A 24,000-nucleotide genomic window follows, 5' to 3' on the forward strand; every position below is an offset into this window, starting at 1 on the left:
CACCCACACACACACACACACACACACACACACACACACACACACACACACACACACTGTGATCTTGACAAACAGCCCACACCGTCAGGGCCTTGTCTCCCTGGGGCCCCGGGGGGCCCGGTTTCTCCTCTGGCTCCCAGACATCCAGCTGAGCCTTTGTCTCCTGGCAGCAGCACCACGTCCCCGAAGGCGTCTTCCCCCCTCGGGCCTGCAGGGGGCAGCACATCATGTAACAGCTTTTTTTTTCTTTTAAATGATGTTATCGAAAATGTATTTATATTCGATTATTATAATTATGTATTTTATATATATATATATATATATATATATATATATATATATATATATATATATATATATATTTATATGTATATATTTATATGTATATATACATATATATGACCTGTGACCTGTATATATATGTATATATATATGTGTGTGTGTGTGTGTGTGTGTGTGTGTGTGTGCGTGTGTGTGCGTGTATCCATTATGTCCTCCCTATATATACCTACACACATATACATATATAATTATTTTATGGTAAATTATTATTACTCATTGCTGTTACAGGAAATTATTTTATTTTAAATCATTATTATTTTTGTTACAGTAAATTATATGGCAAAGTGACTACCAGTAGCTACAGTTGCTATAGTAACTGGCTGTAAGCTGTTACACCAGCAGCCCTACAACAATGTCTTGGTTGTGTGTTTTCACTATGTGATGTCATTGTGATGTCATTGTAATGTCATTGCACTACCTTGGTTCCCAGGGGATCCCTGTGGTCCAGAGACACCATTTACACCAGGTCGCCCGTCCTCCCCCTTCTGACCTGAAACACACACACACACACACACACACACACACACAGAGTCCATTATGTCCTCCATGTCACTTTCCTGCATTATTTCGTGGTTCAGTCTCCCCCGGGTGGGCCGGCCAGCGTTCAGGACCTCCTGCCGCTGAAACCCGCCCGTGTGCTTCAGTGTGTCATGTGACTTGATGTCTTTAATGGAGTGGAGGCACTTGTGCTCCCTGAGCTGCGGGAGTGACGGACGTCAACACGTCTGAAAACACCATGCAGCGCCTGAGGACAGCCTGCAGCTTATGGTTCAGTGTGTAAATTCTCTTTGATTCTAACAGTTATTCAAATATTAATTCTTTTCTATTTACAGTTCTTGTTTATAAACGAGTATACACTACCAGTCAAAAGTTTGGACACACCTTCTCATTTAATGTTTTTTCTTTATTTTCATGACTATTTACATTGTAGATTCTCACTGAAGGAATCAAAACTATGAATGAACACATGTGGAGTTATGTACTTAACAAAAAACGGTCAAATAACTGAAAACATGTTTTATATTCTAGTTTCTTCAAAATAGCCACCCTTTGCTCTGATTACTGCTTTGCACACTCTTGGCATTCTCTCCATGAGCTTCAAGAGGTAGTCACCTGAAATGGTTTTCCAACAGTCTTGAAGGAGTTCCCAGAGGTGTTTAGCACTTGTTGGCCCCTTTGCCTTCACTCTGCGGTCCAGCTCACCCCAAACCATCTGGATTGGGTTCAGGTCCGGTGACTGTGGAGGCCAGGTCATCTGCCGCAGCACTCCATCACTCTCCTTCTTGGTCAAATAGCCCTTACACAGCCTGGAGGTGTGTTTGGGCTCATTGTCCTGTTGAAAAATAAATGATGGTCCAACTAAACGCAAACCGGATGGGATGGCATGTCGCTGCAGGATGCTGTGGTAGCCATGCTGGTTCAGTGTGCCTTCAATTTTGAATACATCCCCAACAGTGTCACCAGCAAAACACCCCCACACCATCACACCTCCTCCTCCATGCTTCACAGTGGGAACCAGGCATGTGGAATCCATCCGTTCACCTTTTCTGCGTCTCACAAAGACACGGCGGTTGGAACCAAAGATCTCAAATTTGGACTCATCAGACCAAAGCACAGATTTCCACTGGTCTAATGTCCATTCCTTGTGTTTCTTGGCCCAAACAAATCTCTTGTGCTTGTTGCCTCTCCTTAGCAGTGGTTTCCTAGCAGCTATTTGACCATGAAGGCCTGATTGATGCAGTCTCCTCTTAACAGTTGTTCTAGAGATGGGTCTGCTGCTAGAACTCTGTGTGGCATTTATCTGCTCTCTGATCTGAGCTGCTGTTAACTTGCGATTTCTGAGGCTGGTGACTCGGATGAACTTGTCCTCAGAAGCAGAGGTGACTCTTGGTCTTCCTTTCCTGGGTCGGTCCTCATGTATGCCAGTTTCGTTGTAGCGCTTGATGGTTTTTGCGACTCCACTTGGGGACACATTTAAAGTTTTTGCAATTTTCCGGACTGACTGACCTTCATTTCTTAAAGTAATGATGGCCACTCGTTTTTCTTTAGTTAGCTGATTGGTTCTTGCCATAATATGAATTTTAACAGTTGTCCAATAGGGCTGTCGGCTGTGTACCAACCTGACTTCTGCACAACACAACTGATGGTCCCAATGCCATTGATAAAGCAAGAAATTCCACAAATGAGCCCTGACAAGGCACACCTGTGAAGTGAAAACCATTTCAGGTGACTACATCATGAAGCTCATTGAGAGAAGGCCAAGGGTTTGCAGCCTATCAACAAAGCAAAGGGTGGCTACTTGGAGGAATGTAAAATATAAAACATATTTAGAGTTATTTAACAGTTTTTTCTTTGCTACATAATTCCATATATCTATGGATTTCTCATTTATCCAGGTCATCGTTCTCTTTGGGCAAATTGAATCGTAGGCAACTGGACTTGTATTTGTCTTAGGAAGACGTTTCGCCTCTTATCCAAGGGGCTTCATCAGTTCATGTGCATCAGTCTTTCTCGTCCGCACTAGTCTGACCTATAATTACATATATCTTGCTTCATATATTTGATGTCTTCAGTTTGTATCTACAATGTAGAAAGTAGTAAAAATAAAGAAAAAACATTAAATGAGAAGGTGTGTCCAAACTTTTGACTGGTAGTATATATGAAATATCTGTGTCTTTCTTTGTCGCTGTAATTTCTGTTTGGATATTAAGTTAATTCTGTTTATGGGTAAACCGTTTTATTTTACTCCTTTGTTTGAAACAAAGGCCATTTGCAACATGTCAGACGACAAACACAGACAATAAAAAAACTAAACGGAACCTCCTGCCTCCAGGTGGCAGCATGTTCCTTCATGATCTGCTGTTTTAGCAGATCTAACTGTTCTGCTGAGGTTCAGGTTATGCTCAGTGACTTTCTGTTCTGTTGTTAGAGGTTAACAGGTAAACCTCACACCTTTGTGGCAGTGAGCAGTAACACTACTTAGTAGTTAGTACTAGTTAGTACTCCTGTGTTGGGTGTTTACCGGTCGGTCCCATGATGCCGGTTTCTCCCATCAGGCCTTTGGGCCCTGGGGCCCCTGGGGGCCCATCCTCACCCTGACAAGAAGAACAGCATTAAATCCAGACACTAACAGCATTAACAGTTTCCATGGTAACTGTGTTAACTATGGGATGAACTGACCGGCTGGCCGGGTAAACCAGTGTCGCCACGGTAACCAGGTGTTCCTTGGAGACCTGTGCCTCCTTTATTCCCCTTGTCCCCTTTAAACCCTGGACCCGGAGGCCCGGGGGGGCCGACACACCCTTTAGGTCCTACAGAGAGAGAGAGAGAGAGAGACAGACAGACAGACAGACAGACAGACAGACAGACAGACAGAGTTCTTATTAAACACTGCAAAAGGTAAACAGACAAAGGAGCTCCTCACTTTCAGGTGAGAAACAAAAAACAAAAACTGCCTTCAGCAGTAAGAACCAGCACAGGATCCACACAGCCTGTAAGAACCAGCACAGGTTCAACACAGCCCGTAAGAACCCGCACAGGTTCCACACAGCCCGTAAGAACCCGCACAGGTTCCACACAGCCCGTAAGAACCCGCACAGGGTCCACACAGCCCGTAAGAACCCGCACAGGTTCCACACAGCCCGTAAGAACCCGCACAGGGTCCACACAGCCCGTTAGAACCCGCACAGGGTCCACACAGCCCGTAAGAACCCGCACAGGTTCCACACAGCCCGTTAGAACCCGCACAGGGTCCACACAGCCCGTAAGAACCCGCACAGGGTCCACACAGCCTGTTAGAACTCAAACAGGTTCCACACCACTTTTTAGAACCCGCACAGGTTCTGTGTTTGTTTATATGTGTTTACATGTGTGTTTATTTGTGTTTGTGTGTTTACCTGTGTCCATGTGTGTGTTTATGTGCGTTCACATGTGTGTTGGATGCAGCTCCCACCTCTCTCCCCTGGTTTCCCGGGTTCTCCTCGATCTCCTTTGGTTCCCTGGGTGCAGGTTCCGTCTCTGCCGGGACGACCAGGAGCACCGTCTGCCCCTGGTGCACCTGGAGGCCCTCGATCTCCCAGAGGACCAGGAGGACCAGGGGGTCCACACGGACCAGTAGAACCGAGTTCTCCCTTCGGCCCTGCGGAGCAGCAAATGTTGATTAGTGACTGCAGATAAAAACAAAGTCTGTCCATGAGGAACCTCAAGGAGCGCAAGGAACTCTAACCCAAAGACTTCAGCGCTTAATTTGGTTGGATGTTGTGAATCAATTAACCATTAAAATCATGTATTGCGTATCGTATTGCGTTAGCCTTTGTCTGACCTCATAGTTAAGCTGGTGGCATTTGTGAAGGATCAGACTCTCTACCTGCTTATCTCATTTAGAAGTGATCAGTTACTTGTTTGGAATGTATGGCTCGGCCTGTGCAGTGGGGATGAACCTCGGCTCAAACGAGTATCCGGTACGGATAAAGCACTTCTGACGAGTACGAGTATGATCCGAGTAATATGAGTCAATATCCGTGCTCGTGATGAATGAAACTCCTTATTGGGCAGCTGACAGTGTCCACGCTGTGTGATAGGCCAGTCACACACAGCGACACCCCCAGCTGTCAAAGCCGCCAACATCAGGGAACACTGGTCGGATCCATCGGTCTCTAATCCTACTCGAGCGCTGGGCAGGGAGAACGTCCAGAAAACGCAGATCACTGCAGCGATCAGACACACAAACAGACCTCAGGTGGGCCTCGAGCCTAACCCGGAGACCACCGCGTTTACCACATGTTCTCTGGCGTCTCTGGCGGGCAAGGTAGAGGGGAGTACGCCTCAGGAACGCCGGGATTTCCTCGAGGCATGGAGGAGAGCTCACCAACGGGTCATATTTAAGATGGTCGAAGAAGCCTCTAATCTCAAGCAGAGCTTGATGATCATAGGTGAGGAGAGACGATACCTCTTGACAGATCAGGTAAATCACTAAGCATACTAGTCCAGCAGCTACGCGCAATATTTTGATGGAATCGTGCATTTCACGATACAAGCATGAAATTTGGCACACTGTTAGAGCATGCTCTAAGGATCATTTGTCCCATGGTAACCGTGGAAACCATTTTTCAAAATGGCTGCCACCTGCTGTGACTTTACCTGTAACTCAGGTTCTAGACCACCTAGGATCTTGATCCTGGTGGCTAATCCTACATTTTCAAGGATGAGGAATACAATGGTATTATTTACAACATGCTAGCAACTATCTAACTACATATTTCCGGCATTCAGTTAATTAAATAATAGTAAAAACCATCAAAATATGTATTTCGGTAGAGTATACTGTACATGTTTTCTAAGATGTTGACAGATATGCCATGAAATGCATGTGCGCTATGGCAATGGCCAAAGTGCAACTATACAGCAGTACAGAGACAAAAAAATAATAATAATAGCTGAGTTTTATATAGCGTCTTTCTAAAACCCAAGGTTGCTTCACAAGGTCAGATGGAAGGGGGAGGGGAGAGAAAAAGAAAAGAAAAAAAAGGGGGTGAACTGAGCTAGTTACTGGGGAAATACTAGGGTGAAAAGGTGTGTCTTGAGGGCTGATCTGAAAATGTCCAGTGTTGGAGCGTTTCGGACCTCAAGGGGGAGGGAGTTCCAGAGGGCGGGGGTAGCCACGCTAAAGGCCCTGTCACCAAAGGTCCGTAACTTGGTACGGGGGGTGGAGAGGAGGCCCAGGTCAGACGACCGTAGATTCCTGGATGGAGTGTGTTGGTGAAGGAGGTCAGACAGGTATCAGGGTGCAAGGGAGTTGTACGACAGAAGGAGGAGATTGTAGCAAATGCGGGACTTGACCAGGAGCCAGTGGAGACGGATGAGGGTGGGGATGATGTGCTGCCAGGGCTTGGTATGAGTCAAAACTCTGGCAGCTGAATTTTGAATGTACTGGAGTCTGTCCAGGGGCCGACAGGACAGGATACCATTTAGTCTAAAGGCATTTTTAATAAAGCCAAAGAGGAAAGAAAGTGTGACAACACAAAGTTACGTATGATGACAGTCCACCACAGTAGTAAAGGGCAGTGCACTGAAGTGCTGCCTCGGCACATTTGCATCTTCCACAGCACCCCTTTTTGCAACCACAGTGGAGGAGGTCACGACATGCCAGGCTTGCTTCTGGTCGTGTGGTCCAGTGAACTTCCCATCCACCTGTCAGAATCTGAATCAACTTTGTTGTCACATGACACATTTTACAGGTGTAAACAAGTGGGTTAAATTATCCATTCATTCATACATTCTGTGCCCTTCAGTTCAGGGACTGCAACCAGGGCCTGTCCCCAGCAGTGACCAGCTTGGTAGGCTGCCCTCTTTGTATGCTGTTCTGCTTGTGTTGGGGGGGAGTCCACCAATTGTTCTACCTTTTTGGGTGAACAGCTGCTTCTGTGATTCCTGGCTGCTAGTGCAGTCATTCAGCAAAACCACAAATCACTCAAGAGGCTCCATCCAGTCATCTACGGCGTCTGGTGTGGTAGCCAAGGCACAGAAGGCACGAGTCACATCACTGAAGTTCTTCCATGTATCCCATGTCGTCTTCTTGCTCCTTTGGTTTTGTCTGTTCTGTTTTTTTTTTTTTTTTCTGTCTTTGTGTATGATGTAGCTGTTCTCAGGGTTGTACAAAGGTTCATGGAGACAGACTGTTTATTGTATTGTCCTTCTGTTTTATTATTTGGATTCTATCAAACGACAATGACAATAATCCAATGTTGACAAAAAACAAAGGCTGTAAAGTTAACCTTTTTCTTGTATAACAAGCACTTTAGGTTCTAAACACAGGGCAGTTGTGTGCTTCAAGTAAAGTGTAATATTGTATTAAAAAAAAACCTGACTGAATAATTGCGTTGTTAAAGAAATAAAATTGTATTCAAAAAGAAATGCTATGTTTGTACAGTTTACATTTTTCTTAGAAATGCAAAATAAAGTGCAAATTGCAAAACATGTTTTCAAGTGTGAAGTACAGTGATCTCTTTGTTTTACAATCTAACAACTGTATAGCTGGCTTGAACATAGCCATTTCTAACCAGGAATGTACTAGAGTAGGTTCTCTACACAGCTCAGTACTGCCCTAACTCTGTCAAAAAATTGCATAACAATAATTCTGAATATATTCTGTCGTGAACAATAACTGTATTGAAGAACAAATTCTACAAGTTGAAGAACTGCTCTGCTGTGTTGTTAACACTATCCAAAACAGAGGAGACATCAATGGAATGATCTGGTCTTTCACCAGGTTGGCTGGGCTGCTGTAGGTGGACTGGTGGCTGTGGAGCACGGGGTGGTGGATAGGGCAGGTGCTGCCGTGGAGGCACTGGCATCATCGGTGGTCCAGGTAGAATGGGTGTAGGATTGTTGAATGTAGAAGGAATGAGACTTGTGGGATTGTAGGATGAATGTGGCTGTTGGTGTAAAGCACAAACAACTTGTTGAGCCTGCATGGCGTTAAATCTTCGCTCCTCAGCCTCCTGTTGCAGCCTCAGTATGTTCTCCAGGGCAGCGGCCTCTCTGGCTTGGTGGTTTTGTTCAGCTTCATGTATTTGCTCAAGGTGCCTTTTCTGTTCCGCCTAGTAGAGATGGAGCTGATCACACAGAGAAGATTGGGCTTTCCTCTTCCTGGATTGAGACCCAGGAATGGGCAGTTTGGGTTTTGGGGTCTGGCTTCTGCTTCTGCTTCCTTTGGCTGTTTCCTCTGTGTCAGCGGAGTCCAGTGTGTTGTCCAGTGGTTCAGCATCCACCACTGTCAATTAAAGCAGGTGATTACTTACTGCAAGTGCATCAGGTTGTCACACAGTACAACACTCAGCTGTTTTGTTTCGATTGTTTTGATTTGTTTCGATTGAAACTGATCAGCATAACAAAAGCTGATAGGTTACTCATCATTTCCATCAGCCGATTCAGCACAGCTGGATTCAGTATCAGCGGAAGTGCTAGTGTTAGGTGTAGCAGCATCAGAAGAGCCAGTGCTAGATGATGTAGCATCATTGGAGTCGATGACATCCACAGGTTCAACAAATGGAGCTTAGCGTAAGTTCAATCAAGAAGACCATCTTTTGCCTGCTTTCATCAATAATTCTATTCCTCTGTTATTATGCCATTCACTCTTCTCTCGCATGCGCACTCATAATTTCCTGGCTGTCACTGTGGGGCTGTCAACTGAGCTCGATCAGCTGTTCTCGTCAGCTGTTCTCATCTTCCAATGGCCTAGCGCCTCACCTTCCTCGTTAGCCTATCAGCTTACCGCGGCTTTTTAAAATATGCCTCTCTCTGTGCCTCTAGATTCATGCTGCTGTCGTGCGCGCTCATCAGTCTATATGCAGTTGTGTATGGCGAGTTCGTATTTTGCATTTTTCGTGGTTCTCGGGCTGTCATCTTACCTCATGATGTCAGCGTCGGAATCGGAGTCAGGTAGTGCTGAGTTACTGGATGCGACTCCTGCTGCTTCAACCTCCCGGCGCAGCAACCGAATCGCAGCCCAGAGTGAGTCCGCCTCTCAGATCAGGGAGACGCTAAGGGCTAGGGGAATTACTCCGGCCCCGGGCCTGGAGCTTTCGCAGCTCCAAGAACTGGCCAGCAACGGCGTGGTCTGCGAAACTCCGGTTCGGGTTCAACGCCCCGCATCCTATGGCCCCGCAGCTGCTCCGGGTCGGAAACGCACGAGGAAAACACACCATCTTGCTCCTCAAGCCAAGCGTAAGCGAGCCTCGGCTGTCTCTGCTCCTCCTGACCATCCAGATGCTGCTCTCCATGCACCAGATGTCGCCCTCACATCTACCCTTCAGTCTCTGGTAAACAGCATGAACGCAATTGATGCCCGCCTCCAGTGCCTGGAGAACGCCCAAGCCTCATCCTCCTCCTCTGCCATGTTTTCTGTCCCGCCATTGCTGCACCCACCGGCGCCGGTAATGGCCCCGGCACCGGTTCCTCAGCCATCCTCATCCTTCGCAACAGCCCCTGACGTGCCTCAGCATTCCCTGGCCTCCGCTGTCCCCGCACCGACAATAGTAGGCCTTACGTTCCATTTGGGGCAAACATCTCTCCTCGACTAAGGTCAAAAATCTTGCAGGGGAAAGACATAAATCTCATCAGCCTAATTCTCCCATCTCCAGAGTGCGGTAACAAAATTTCCTCGGGCGAAAATTTCACAGCAGTCATAAAATCCGCCGACCCCAGACTGGCGAGAGATTTGTCCATCGGTGAATTTGTTGTAGCCTTCGGGATTTACCGGGACGTAATATGCTCAGTCTACCCGGAGCGCAGACAGGAACTGGACTCCTATTTGGCACTGATAGGGGATTTAAATTTGAGATATGGGAAAAACATTTTCTACCAGTATCACAAAGGCTTCTCCAGCAAAGCAGCGCTTTACATTGCCCAAGCGAACATTCGGCTGAACTGGTCCGTTTTGGATACGGAGCTCCTGGTTATGCTGGTGGGTGGCGCGCAGGCCGTGGCATGCAAAAACTGCGGCAACACCGGCCATTCCGAATCTCTCTGCCCTCTGGTCCCCTTTTTCCCCCAAGAGCGCTCAGCCTTCCCAGCAGCTAACAACGAACCATCTTCTCTTCAGAAAGAGAAAACCGACAGCCGCGGCCGAAAGGTGCATATGTTCAACAATCAGCCCATTTGCAACAATTTCAATGAAAATGTGTGCTCTTACCCCAATTGCATTTTCCTTCACATCTGCAGCAATTGCAAGGATGCGCACCCCCGCTCTGTGTGCCCTCGCAGGTTTCGCCCTCCGCAGCAGAATCGCCGTGGTTCAAAGACTTATTAAAAATCCACCCATCAACTCCAATAAATGTCCCAGCTCTTGCATCAGAATTGTCCTCGCATCCTGATTCTGTGTTTGTTGATCATTTGCTCTCTGGTTTGTCCCAAGGGTTCCGGGTGGGGGTCGTCTCGTCCCTTTCCTCCTCATACGTCTCCAAAAATCTTCAGTCCGCGATCCAAGAGCCAGACTTAGTATCTCAGTTACTTAAGAAAGAGCTCGATAAAGGTTATCTAATTCGCCCATTCAACTCGTCTCCGTTTCCCGTGTTTCGCACTAGCCCAGTGGGAATAGCCACGAGAAAATACTCCGGCAAAAAACGTCTAATAGTCGACCTCTCGGCTCCTCGCTCCGGTCCAGTCCCAAGCATTAACAGTCTCATTCCTCCCGCACCTTTCTCTCTTCACTACTCCACTGTTGACAATGCTATCAAGCTTATCAAGCTATCCGGCCAGGGCGCATGGCTTTCAAAAGCCGACATTACCGATGCTTTCAAAATCTGCCCAATCCATCCCTCGCAGTGGCATCTGTTCGGTCTCAAGTGGGAATCCAAGCTGTATTTTGCAGTGCGCCTCACGTTCGGTTGTAGGAGCAGTCCTTCCATTTTCAATCAGGTTTCCGAAGCCCTCTGCTGGATATTTTTAAACCGAGTCAGAGTTCCCTCTTTGCTTCACTTCCTGGACGATTTTCTGCTAATAGATCCCCCGCATGACAATTCCGGCTCCTCGCTGTCCAAATTGAAACTCCTGTTCCAATATCTGGGCGTCCCCCTCTCCGACGAGAAAACCAGTGGTCCAGCTACGCGCCTCGAGTTCTTAGGCATTACTCTGGATACAGTGGAAATGAAAGCTTCTCTTCCAGCTGAGAAACTCGAACGCATTCGCGAAATAACCCACTCAGTCACGGCATATCAAGAAATAACAAAACAGCAAATGCTCTCTCTCCTCGGCCACCTAAATTTTGCGATGCGCGTGGTCCCTCAGGGTCGCTCGTTCATTTCCATACTGCTGGACATGGCTGCGTCCGTGCCAAATCTGCGTGACAAAATCCTATTGGATGATGGTTGCCGCTCCGATTTGAAATTTTGGTCTCATTTGCTGAACCACTGGAACGGCGTGTCATTCTTCTATGATGATTTAGTATATTCATCTGACTCGCTCAAATTCTTCACAGATGCCGTGCCCTCCGTGGGTTTTGGGGGCTATTTTCAGGGCCAGTGGTTTGCCAGCAGATGGCCCAAGTCCTTCCCTAAGGTCGATTCCTCTTCAGCCCTGTATGAAATCTATCCCATTGCGGTAGCATGCCACGTGTGGGGGAAATCCTGGAAACGCAAACGCATCGCTGTTCAGTGCGACAACGAGGCAGTAGTAGGCATCATCAATAAAGGCCGTTCAGCCAGTCGCGAAATCATGCCATTCATGAGATCCATTACCTGGCTGTCCGTCACCCACAATTTCATTATTACTGCCCGTCACGTGCCAGGCCGTGCTAACGTCATTGCTGACTCCCTATCCCGTTTTAATTTCCAGGTTTTCAAGACTCTTTGCCCAGAAGCCAGCCCGACACCCACTGCAGTTCCTCCTCTAGAGGCACTAGCCCTCCACTAAACCCTCTCTCCTTGCAGCCATATTTAGATTCAGCTAGGTTTTATATGAGGAAAGGTATAGCGGCCTCTACCCTGAAATCCTATGATTTTGCTTGGAAGATTTTTGCTATGTTTTGTGCTTCTCTTCATCTGCCACTAAAACCCGTTACAATCAGTGCTGTTTGTGCTTTCATTTGTCATTGCATGGATGTACGTCAGTTCAAGCCCCAATATATAAGAGGTCTGGTTGCCGGTATCCAGTTTAATGCAAGATGTTCTGATCCCTCTTTCCCCAGCCTTTTCTCCAATCCATCCATTAAACTATTACTCAGAGGCATTTCAAAAGTTTCCCCCTCCAGCCTTGATTACAAACGTCCCATTACTCTTTCCATTTTGCATAAAATGCTATGCGTTCTGAGACAGGGTTATTTCTCTCCTTACGTTGACTCCCTGCTGGATTGCTCATTTTTAGTAGCTTTTTATGGGTTTTTAAGGAGTGGCGAGTTCACTACTTCTTCAAATTCATTTGACCCAACAAGAGATGTTTCATTTTCAGATTTAACTTTCCACCCCGATTTTTGCAGTCTATTCCTTAAGCACTCTAAGACTGGCGGCGCTTGCTCCGTTGTCATTGCACGCATCGATTCTCAGTATTGCCCATATAAATCAATGTGTAAATTTCTAAAAAAACGGCCTTTCTCTGACCCTAGCGCTCCTCTTTTTCTGACTCCAGATTTCAATCCCATGTCCAAATCTTGGTTTAGTTATCACTTAAAGCAGGTTCTTCTCAGGTGTAACATTTCTCCAAAGCATTATTCAGGTCATTCATTTAGAATAGGTGCGGCAACCTCTGCAGCCATGCAAGGTCTCCCATCAGCATCCCTCCAACAACTGGGCCGATGGTCGTCTTCTGCCTACGCTTCCTATGTCCGTCCCGATGCCTCTTCAATCATTTCAGCTCAAAGATCCCTAAAGCCATAACAGCTTATGGTAAGCAATTGCATATAACTGGTGGCTGGTGGTGGTGATTGTTTCTCCTAGATAGCACGGCCTTTAACTAACAATTCCATGTATGCCGTTCATAATTGCTGAATCGCTTTTGGTGTGTTTTGTCCAAGCTTTATCATTCAGTCTTTTCCAAGTCCCCTATACTGCCGGTTAGTCCCTCTCATTTCAAGCAGGGCATCACTGTCTAATAGCCATTGCTGGCTAAAGCCATTCATTGCAAGCAGATCATCGCCGTCTAATAGCCATTGCTGGCTAAAGCCATTCATTGCAAGCAGATCATCGCCGTCCACTAGCCATTGCTGGCTAAAGCCATTCATTGCAAGCAGATCATCGCTGTCCATTAGCCATTGCTGGCTAAAGCCCATTCATTGCAAGCAGGTCATGGTTGTCCACTGCCATTGCTGGCTAAAGCCCATTCATTGCAAGCCGGTCATTGCTGACCTTAGCCACTGCTGGCTATGCTCCTAATTTGGTCAATGCTGACCTCAGTCAAGCTTTATAATTTTCTGCGTTATGCTCATTATCTTGTTTTATCTTTTATCAGATTAAGCCATCTTGTTATGAATTTTGAGCCTGTTTCATCCCGGTTGGTAAGTAACCTAGCATTCTTGGGGGTAAAGTGTCGGGCTGTGTTTAGGGGGCTCGCGCCCCTTTATTTTGGGGGGATTTATTTAGATGCCGCTCAGGGCTGTCGCCCTTCGGTTAAATCTCCCTGTAGAGTCTAAGCGCCAAAGTCTTGTCATTTAATAATTGCTCATCCGTTATAATAAACCACTTTCATTCTTGATTCGTCTATGTGTCTCTTGATTGAAATGGAGCTTAGCGTAAGTTCAATCAAGAAGACCATCTTTTGCCTGCTTTCATCAATAATTCTATTCCTCTGTTATTATGCCATTCACTCTTCTCTCGCATGCGCACTCATAATTTCCTGGCTGTCACTGTGGGGCTGTCAACTGAGCTCGATCAGCTGTTCTCGTCAGCTGTTCTCATCTTCCAATGGCCTAGCGCCTCACCTTCCTCGTTAGCCTATCAGCTTACCGCGGCTTTTTAAAATATGCCTCTCTCTGTGCCTCTAGATTCATGCTGCTGTCGTGCGCCCCTCCACCTCCCCATCGCCTCCTGGTCTTCCCAGATTCATCAGTTCAGCTCATCTTCAGCCCCATCAGTCGCCACCCCACCACCACCAGTGTCTGGACTCCATGGGGGGATTTATTTAGATGCCGCTCAGGGCTGTCGCCCTTCGGTTAAATCTCCCTGTAGAGTCTAAGCGCCAAAGTCTTGTCATTTAATAATTGCTCATCCGTTATAATAAACCACTTTCATTCTTGATTCGTCTATGTGTCTCTTGATTGAACTGGTTTAGTCCCTAAAATTTTATCCAGCTCGTCAAACCAGGGAAATTTGTCCTTCTCATCCCTGGAGCTTCCACTTCTGGCAAGCTGGTCTCGCACCTTGACATACTGTTGTCGCAGTTTTTTGGTTTAGGGCGACACTGCTCAACAGAGTGTCGGAAGCCGCTCTCACTCATTCGCTGACTCACAAGTTTGCAGACTTCTGTATTCTTGTGAGTGTCCAGCATTTGGCAAATCTGCTCATCTGCCCAGATTTCGATGAGGCATCTGACCTCCTCGTTGCTCCATGTCAGCCCACGGCTCATTTCGGATTTTGGTCACAACACAACACCAACAACTTCTTCTCTTTCTTCTTCTTCTTCTTCTTCTTCTTCTGTTTTGGTTGACGATTGGCAACTGGGTGCATTACTGCCCCCCTCTATTGGAGGTTGAACCACAGTTATGAGTGAGTTGTGTCGGTTGCTGTGTCGATTTTGTTCTCACTGCAAACGAACCGCTCCAGGGCTTCAATGGAAGTGAGCCGAGACCACCTCTTCTAGGTGATCTCAGCCCGCTTGTTTTGTCCTGCATCCGAGCGCGATTGCTGTGTTCACATATGTCCAAACAAACCGATCTTTAGGGGGAAATGCTCCCTGTTTCGGAACAACTGCTCCAAACGGGACAGGTCTGAAAGCACCCCAAGACCCTTCTCCCCCGAGCGCTCAGTTTAGATGGCTGGCCAGCTCTAGGAAGAGTCCTGGTGGTTTCGAATTTGTTCCACTTTCAGATGATGGAGGCCACTGTGCTCATTGGGACCTTCAAAGCAGCAGAAATTTTTCTGTACCCGTCCCCAAATTTGTGCCTAAAGACAATCCTGTCTCGGAGGTCTACAGACAATTCCTTTGACTTCATGCTTGGTTTGAGTTCTGACATGCACTGTCAGCTGTGGGACCTTGTATGGACAGGTGTGTGCCTTTCCAAATCATGTCCAATCAACTGAATTTACCACTGGACTCAGATTAAGCTGCAGAAACATCTCAAGGATGATCAGTGAAAACAGGATGCACCTGAGCTCATTTTTGAGCTTCATGGCAAAAGCTGTGAATACTTATGTACATGTGATTTCTCCGTTTTTTATTTTTAATAAATTTGCAAAAATCTCAACTGTTTACAAACTGTAAACAGTTTGTTTACTGTTGTGATCAAAAACATTGATCTGAAGCTTCTGAGGCTGTTCTGTAAATAGTTTTCTAATAAACAGTAAATATAGCAACTTCTGATCGACCTTTATCAATTTCAGACTTAAAGTAACATACCGGTTAAGTAACCTCCCATTTCTGGCAAAACCCCACCCACTTCCGGTTTAGGCCCCGCCCACCCCGAGTACAGATACAGATACAGATAGTGGCGTACTCGCTCATCCCTGTTCATTAGCTAGGTCTGTTTCTGGAAAGTTTTTATTGCGTTAGTACTTGATTGTGTAAGAGATGCAAAGTAAATGTAAAATCTGAAGACCTCTGTCACCTCCAGGCTTTGGTGTGTGTGACTCTCCTGCTGTCACAGCATTAAAGGCCTGAAGACCTTCTGCTCCTTTTTGTTGAAGAATTCCACGACAGTGTAGTTGTGGTTCTGTTTGATTTAGGGTTCTGTTGTTCTTCTTGTGGATCTGTTTGGTTTGAGTTGTAGTTCTGTTTGGTTGCACTTGTGGCGCTTTTCCATTAGCACCTACTCGGCTCGGCTCTACTCGGTTTGAGAGCTTTTCCATTACGTGGTAGTACCTGGCACCAGGTTCTATTTCAGTACCTACTCGGCCGGGGTTCCAAGCGAGCTGAGTCCAGCTGAGTCGAGCCAAAATGTGAGGTAAATGCCATGCAGGCCACTGATTGGACAGGGAGCGACGACACATGAGAGCGACTCCTTCACGAAAACCAAACCCGGCATTTTATTAAAAAAAAAAACAGCAGCAGCGAGCGTGCGCATTGATCATCACTGAAGTTGGCAAAGTTGGAAAATGGAGAGTAAACCGGCACCGCGGTCACATGAAGAGGTGGAGACTTTTCTGTGCTTGGTGGTGTGGCCGCGTTGCTATGACGACTCCACCGACAGCGAGGTGGTACTCAATTGTAATGGAAAACCACCGAAACCGAGGCGAGCCGAGTCGAGCCGAGTAGGTGCTGGTGCAGGGATGGGCAACCATGTGCCATGGAGATGATTTCACGGATGACCTCACATCCAAGCAGAGAGCAGGGACTAATCAGTGAAATCAGCTGGTGGAGTTTTTGGTTGGAAAGAAAACCTGCAGCCTCTCGGGCTCCGTGGCACATGGCTGCCCACCCCTGTACTAGTGGAAAAACGCCATTATAATCCTCTTAGTTCTATTTGAGATTCTGGTGGTTCTAGTTGATGTTATGATGGTTCTAGTTGTGGTACTAGTTGGTTCAGTTGTGGTTCTGTTTGATTCTACTTATGGTTTTGGTTTTCTGGTTAGCTCTAGTTGTGGTTCTGGTGGCCCTAATTCTGGTTCTGGTAATTCTATTTGTGGTTCTGGTGGTTCTAGCTGTAGTTCTGACTCACCACTTGAACCTTTCTCTCCTCTTGGTCCTTGGGGTCCGCGTCCAGTAGCTGGAAGACAGAACCAACCAATGAGAACACAGACTCACTCTGATTGGCTGTGGGTTCTAAAGCAGTTCACTGCTAACAGAGAAACACATGGTGCACCCATCATGCAGTGGGGCAGAAGGTTTCTTCTTCATGTAAACAAGTTCTAAACATGTTCTAGATGTTCTACGTGTTCATGAACTCCGACAGCATGCACAAATATAAATCTCATTTATTCTTCCAGATTTTGACTCATTCAACTGTTTCGTTTAATCCTCTCCTCCTCTCCTGCTCCTCCTCTCCTCCTCCTCTCCTGCTCCTCCTCTCCTCCCCTTCTCTCTCCTCCTCCTTTCCTCTCCTCTCTCCTCCTCCTCCTCTCTTTTCCTCCTCTCCTACTCCTCCTTTCCTCTCCTCTCTCCTCTCCTGCTCCTCCTCTCTCCTCCTCCTCCTCTCCTGCTCTTCCTCTCTTCTCCTCCTCTTCCTTTCCCCTCCTCTCCTCCTCCTCCTCCTTTCGTCTCCTCTCCTCCTCCTCCTTTGCTCTCCTCCTCCTCTCCTCTCCTCCTCCTTTCCTTTCCCCTCTCCTCCTCTCCTCTTCTCTGATACTCACCTCCCATGTCTCCCTTCTCTCCAGGAGGTCCAGGTATGCCGTCTTGTCCCTGGTTTCCTCTGGGACCAGGAGGTCCAGGATCTCCTGGAGCTCCCTTGTTTCCTGGGAAGGAGATCATATTGAATATTTTAATTGTATTGAAGGTAAATTAATAGCAGCTGCCATGTTGTTGTTTTTACACTGAAGACAGCAAGCTGCACCTGGACCAGCAAAACCACTTCAGACTGGTTTCTATAGCAACGGACCAGTTCAGGCTGGTTTCTACAGATCTGTCACTGTCCAAACACTATAAACCTATCAGTACTGCTGTGAGTACGGAGAAGCTCTAATACTAGCAGTAGTAACAGTATTGCAGTAGTACTGTAGTACTGGTGTACCTGGGAGGCCAGAAGGTCCCGGACTGCCACAACTTCCTGCAGGACCATCAAAACCCTTGTTGCCTGGCAACCCAGGATCACCTGAGACACACAGACAGACAGATAGACAGACAGACAGACAGACAGACAGACACACAGACAAGCAGACACGCAGACACGCAGACAGACAGACAGGCAGACAGACAGACAGACAGGCAGACAAGCAGACAGGCAGACAGACAGACAGACAGACAGACAGACAGACAGACAAACAGGCAGACAGACAGACACACAGACAAGCAGACAGGCAGACACACAGACACACAGACAGACAGGCAGACACACAGACACACAGACAGACAGGCAGACAGACAGACACACAGACAAGCAGACAGGCAGACAGACAGACAGACACACAGACAGACAGGCAGGCAGTATAGGTAAGGGTTACATAGACTAATAACTGGAAAGAGATGTAGGTGATGTCACAGGTTAGCTCCGCCCCTCGGGGTGAGATCAGTGCAGTGTGAGTGAGGACTGTGTAGACTCTACAGACCTCGGATCCCGAGGCCTCCTGATCTGCCTTTGGGGCCAGAAGGTCCGATGTTTCCTGGAGGGCCAAAGCTGCCCAGGTCTCCTTGTTCCCCGTCGTCTCCTGGAGGTCCTGGACATCCTGGATCCCCCTGAGAGGAGCAGAGAAGGTCAAACGGCTCGCTGGGACATGAGGGACCTTGCAGCTTCGCCACAGTTTGACACTCAAAATAATCCCAGTTAATCCATCAGCAGCCTGGAGAGTCAAATGCAGCCCTCATTTCCATCCAGAAACACATTTTTCGACCTGAACTTTGGGTTTTGTGTTAGAGATCTGAACCGGGAAGCAGGACTGACTCTGGCGCCCTCTGGTGGTCAGGAACTACTCAATGCAGCAGATAGGCTAGACCTCCATTTACAGAAACAGATTATCAGCCCAACTGTAGTGCTCCATAGCTTTCTCACTGTGTGTGTGTGTGTGTGTGTGTGTGTGTGTGTGTGTGCTTTGTGATACCATGTCCCCTTGACGTCCTTTAGGTCCTGGTCCAGGTGAACTCGGTTCTCCTTTAGCACCTTTGGGTCCCTGCTGTCCTGGAGTTCCATCTTGGCCAGGTTCTCCACGAAACCCTAAGGAACCTTTGCCACCTTTAAAACCTGGACAGAAAACAACAGCAGGTCAATACCTGGGATTGACTGATCAGATATTGATCAAGCTGCTAACAGTGTTGGAACAGTGTGTGTGTGTGCAGGGGTTACCTGGAAACCCCATATCTCCTTGGTTACCAGGGTTTCCATGGAGACCAAGAGCTCCTTTCTCTCCATCTCTGCCAGGGTCTCCAGTGGGTCCTGAAGGACAGACAGGCAGACAGACAGGTAGACAGGCAGGGAGGCAGACAGACAGACAGGCAGATAAAGCACTGATGACACTGAAACACTGATAAAAAGTGCGTGCAGTGTTTGTGCCGTATGTGCGCAGTCTGTATACAGTGTGTGTGCAGTGTGTACAGTGTGTGTGCAGTGTTTGTAGTGTGTGTGTGTACAGTTTGTGTTCAGTGTGTGTGCAGTGTGTACAGTGTGTGTGCAGTGTTTGTAGTGTGTGTGTGTGTGCAGTGTGTACAGTGTGTGTGCAGTGTTTGTAGTGTGTGTGTGTACAGTGTGTGTTAATAGTGTGTGCAATTCTGGGTGGTTACCTTGGCACCCAGCGTTGCCAGGGTTACCGTTGATGCCATCAGGGCCCTGAGGCCCCTGGGGGCCCCTCTCTCCTTTAACTCCAGTGAGACCTGCGGGCCCTGTGAGTGAGAAAGAAAGCAGACAGACACACACTTAATTTCTTTCTAGAACATCAGCCGAAAAAAATGTACCTGAAAATTTGGCACATTTTGTTAGATGACAACAAACGTATATTAGTAAAAATTAAATGATGTGATGTTTAGATGTCAGGATCGATGTGTTTGAATCACAAACATTAAAGGAGAAGAAATGAGATGAAAAAGCATGACATGGCTGATGACAGATTAGTGACAGATTACTGGAAAAACTATATGTGGAACGGGTTTAAGAAGCATGTAGCTCATGTAGTGGTCAACAGTTCAGTGTCATATTTCAGTGCCATGGTGTCACTGTAACATCTCAGTGTTGTGTTGTGACATCTCAGTGTCATGATGTCATTTTGGCGTCATAGTACCAGGCTCTCCAGGACTTCCAGGGTCTCCAAACAGCTGGACAGCAGTGTAGCTTCCTTTAGGTCCACCTTCCCCCGGGTCACCCTGAGGCCCCCGAGCACCCTCAGCACCCCTCAAACCACTGACACCCATCTCACCTGAAGACAGACAGACAAACAGATAGACAGGCAGGCAGACAGACAGTTGGAGCTGCATCAGCTTCAGATTGGACATCACAAACACAAACTGAGGCTGACTTCCATGTGTTCGGTAGAAAAGCTGTGCTCGTTTCCATTTTTACTGCTTTTTGTGTTGTGAATGTGTTTCTGCTCAGTGATGATGATAATAATGATGACGATGATGATGATGACGATGATGATGATTGGGGTGGACAGTAACAAAGTGCAGTCACTTAAGTATCTGTACTCTCCACTGCATTTCTATAAAAGTTCTTGTTACTCGTTACTGTTAATCACATCTTTGAAGTGAGCAGTAGAATTTTTTTTTAAAATAAATCGGTCACATGTTCCTCGCAGGAGAAAAAACTCTCACAGAGTCCGCTCTCAATACGTCGTCAAGCTCTTAGAAACAACAAGCAAGACATCTGCTTCCAAAATAACTCCCTATCGCTCTAACACCCTGTCGCCTTGTTGCCCTGTCCTCCTGACGCCCTCTCACCCTGTCACCCTGTCACCCTGATGCCCTCTCACCCTGTCACCCTGTCACCCTGTCACCCTGTCACCCTGTCACCCTGTCGCCTTGTCGCCTTGTCGCTCTGTCCTCCTGACGCCCTGACGCCCTGTCCTAACTGCAAGCATAGAAAGTGAGATCAAAGAACCTTTTGGCCCTGGTCGCCCGTCCTCTCCTGGTTTCCCATCAGAACCTGGAATCCCAGAAGCTCCTGAAGGCCCAGCATCTCCTCTGATACCTAACACACACACACACACACACACACACACACACACACACACACACACACACACACACATGCTGTGGTTGCTTTGGTTTAGGCACGTGTGGATGAAACAGTTTCACTAAAAAGGGAGGGGGGGGGGGGGGGGGTGAAAACAATAGACTTGACTTTTTTTTTTTTTTTTACCACCACATCTGATGAGATGTGAGACACACTTTACAAACACCTGTCCAGACCGGTGATCTCACACATCACGTGGTCACACATGACACCTGTTGTTGTAGGATTTTTTTTTTAATTAACAGACTTTAATGATTAAAATGATCTCTTTAAAGGTCAAATCAGTGACGCTGGATTGCCGTCAAATATCTTGTGTTGAAATGTTTGAGACAGCCTGAGGCTGTGACACCTTTCACAAACATGTAACCCGCCAGTTAGCAAGGAGTAAAACTGAGGGGGGAAACTTACTGATAACTGAAAACCATTTATAATCATTAAAAATATATCAGATCATAAAGACCAGGATCCTTACCGGGGCTCCCTGGCTCTCCGTTGGTTCCCTTCAGTCCCTTTGATCCAATGCCTCCAGTGGCCCCTGGAGCTCCATCAAACCCTGGGGGTCCATAGGGTCCCTGAAGCCCCGGAACACCTTCCCCCGGCAGCCCAGGGTCACCCTGCAGACCTTTAGGGCCCCGGGGTCCTAAAGGACACAGGACATTTCAGAGACCAGACCAGAGACCAGATCAGAGACCACACCAGTACAGAAAACTGAGACCAGATCCTGGTACCTGTGAAGCCGATGAAACCCATCTCTCCAGGGGGTCCTGAGGGTCCGGGGGCTCCAGGGGTACAGGATCCTACAGAACCAACTGCACCAGGCAAACCATCCAGACCTGCACGACCTGAGATATAGACCACATCACTTCAGACCAGACCAGTCCTATTCAGTCCAGTTCAGTCCAGTCCAGTCCAGTTCAGTCCAGTTCAGTCCAGTCCAGTCCGGTTAAGTCCAGGTTAACTATTTACCAAACTGCTTACCTTTGGGTCCAGGTTGCTAGGTAACCAGTTATTAGTTAGTTGTTAAATATTAGTGATCAGGTTGCTAGGTAACTATTTGTTTGCTAGTTGTAAAATATTAGTGATCGGTAGTAACTAGTTATTAGTTAGTAATTAACAACCTTTGGGTCCTGGGGGCCCATCTAGTCCTGGGGGTCCTGGAGGACCATCTGGTCCAGCAGGGCCAGAAGTTCCTTGGCACCCCACAGACCCGTCTTCCCCCTGGGGTCCTAACTGACCCGGCTGGCCTGGTAGACCAACACCCGCGTACCCCTGTTACCATGGAGACCAACAGAACATTACATCACTGAAGACTAACAGTGTTATCATCACCATGGAGACAGACAGAAGGCTGTAATGTTACCACTGGAAATGGTTCAGACAGATGTTTCTGTATGTGGCACAAGAGATAGCCTACCTTGGGGCCCGGCATCCCAGGGGCCCCTGAGGGCCCTGCTCGTCCTCTGATTCCGAAACCCGGTGAACCTGGAGCTCCTGGGAGGCCCTTCACTCCTGAGAACAGAGAACCAAAATGAGTCAGCACCCTCCAGAATTTAGGGCTCTGTTGGATCTGGTCCGGGTTATTTGTGGTGTGAATGTGAACCAACCTACAGTAGCCCAAAACCATGTGTTTTGGGCTAAAGCAGCTCCCGTAGCTCAGGTGCACATGGTAGATTTGTAATTGATAACAAAAGGAAGCAACTAAGGAGCGTTAGCAACTGGCAGTTAACGGCATAGCAACACAATGAGGCAACGGTTACAAGGAGCCACAAGGAAATATACTGGAATTTAGCCCAAACGAGCTCTGCAATAACGCAGGAACACAAAAGCTGCTGACGGAGGCTGGACTGACCAAATGTGACTGGACAATAAAGTGAGAGAGGAAGAAACATCTCTGAAGTAAACACTTCCTTTCTCCACCTTTCAACCTGGTGATATCTGTCTGACCAATCAGCTGTCAGCTGCCACGTGGTTGCTGGTAACATGTTGGTTCATTTGAATTTTCTGTCGTGTGAAACCAAACTGAAGCAAACAAACAGCAGAGTATCAGCAGAGGGACGATGCCAGTGCGTTAGCCAGGCATGCTGGGCCTAAAGCCAGGGCTTCTGCTAGATCACCATGGCAACCTGTGCTGCAAACTTCACCTGGTCCAGAGCAGCTTCCAATTCAAATTCAAACAACTTTATTAATCCATCTAGGGGCAATTTGCATGTATATAAAATACATGAATAGAAACAGTGACATGCAGGCAACAATAAATTATTCATAAGAGATAAAGTATGGAATAAAGTCTAAAATAAATGAGTGTCTAATAAATAAATAGACTGAATAAAAACAAATAAAGTATAAAAACAAAGGAAGTATCAGTCTAATAAAAGGATACAAGCATCAGTCTGGTTAAAGGTTATACTCTGAGTTTCTGCTGAAATCAGATATAAAAAATAAAAGCACCACCCTTTCACTCAGCAGCTCATCATTCCTGGAGAACCCTGTGAACCTTGGTGCCTGAATGTTACAAGGTTTTCTTCGGAGGGAGAGAGTCTTTCAAGACTGGAATGTTCCATTGTGTTTTCCTGATGATGTTTTCCGTTCTAAAGATTCCCAGCCGAGGGAAACGTGCTATATATGCAAACTGCTGGAGCTGTATGTCAGTGATGCCACAGAAGCAGCCGTGCGCTTACAGCAGCGCAGAACGTTGAGGGTTTTTTTCAGGGGAACCTCCACGGTTTCAGTGATGCAGAAAATCTGAGCAGGACTACAGTACACCGTGCTTTTCACTCTCACTGAACTACTCAATACGTTTGTGTTCCTGTTTTAAAAAATCACAGGTATTAGTCATTAATAGTTCACTAACATAGTGAACTATTAATGACTGCATGTGAAATATAATGTATGTCTAATTTCTTCATAGGACTCTCTAGGATGATAGGCACAATTGATTGCCCCGTGTCCCAATAACTGGAGCCAACGGGGAACATGCCAGTCATCTCTGAACGTGAGCTTCTTGTTGTGGAGCACAAACACCAACACAGGATGGGTGTGTTGAACCTGCATCGTAGAACAGAGCCCAGTTGTGAACAGGATCTTCTGAATGACCTGTTAAACCATGAGTCATTTGTTTAATTTTACCCACAGCGCTGTTCACTGACCACACCGAATGAAAATGCAAGAAAGAATCAACTTTACACCCGAATCAAAGCGAAGAAAGC

General features: G+C 47.0%; 1 protein-coding gene across 2 annotated transcripts in view; it reads right to left on the reverse strand.

The window, feature by feature from the left end:
• The window catches only part of col4a3 (collagen, type IV, alpha 3), a 54,378-nt gene that overhangs the window by 3,820 nt on the left and 26,558 nt on the right, over nt 1-24,000 (reverse strand). Inside the window, exons 29-46 of one of the 2 annotated variants that reach the window (XM_030066532.1) lie at nt 22,209-22,303; nt 21,913-22,063; nt 21,523-21,636; nt 21,267-21,434; nt 20,660-20,749; nt 19,845-19,979; nt 19,351-19,449; nt 18,917-19,006; nt 18,675-18,814; nt 18,186-18,312; nt 17,651-17,731; nt 17,274-17,375; nt 16,643-16,690; nt 4,295-4,480; nt 3,523-3,653; nt 3,365-3,437; nt 761-832; nt 83-208 (exon numbers count right to left, since the gene is read on the reverse strand). In XM_030066532.1, the coding sequence (XP_029922392.1) occupies nt 83-208; nt 761-832; nt 3,365-3,437; nt 3,523-3,653; nt 4,295-4,480; nt 16,643-16,690; nt 17,274-17,375; nt 17,651-17,731; nt 18,186-18,312; nt 18,675-18,814; nt 18,917-19,006; nt 19,351-19,449; nt 19,845-19,979; nt 20,660-20,749; nt 21,267-21,434; nt 21,523-21,636; nt 21,913-22,063; nt 22,209-22,303 (2,028 nt within the window). Of the gene's footprint in view, nt 1-82; nt 209-760; nt 833-3,364; nt 3,438-3,522; nt 3,654-4,294; nt 4,481-16,642; nt 16,691-17,273; nt 17,376-17,650; nt 17,732-18,185; nt 18,313-18,674; nt 18,815-18,916; nt 19,007-19,350; nt 19,450-19,844; nt 19,980-20,659; nt 20,750-21,263; nt 21,435-21,522; nt 21,637-21,912; nt 22,064-22,208; nt 22,304-24,000 lie in introns of both variants that reach the window. The other variant, XM_030066533.1, reaches the window with a different exon arrangement.

The sequence above is a fragment of the Myripristis murdjan genome, chromosome 13 (assembly GCF_902150065.1).
Source record: "Myripristis murdjan chromosome 13, fMyrMur1.1, whole genome shotgun sequence".
Taxonomy (NCBI): Eukaryota; Metazoa; Chordata; class Actinopteri; order Holocentriformes; family Holocentridae; genus Myripristis; species Myripristis murdjan.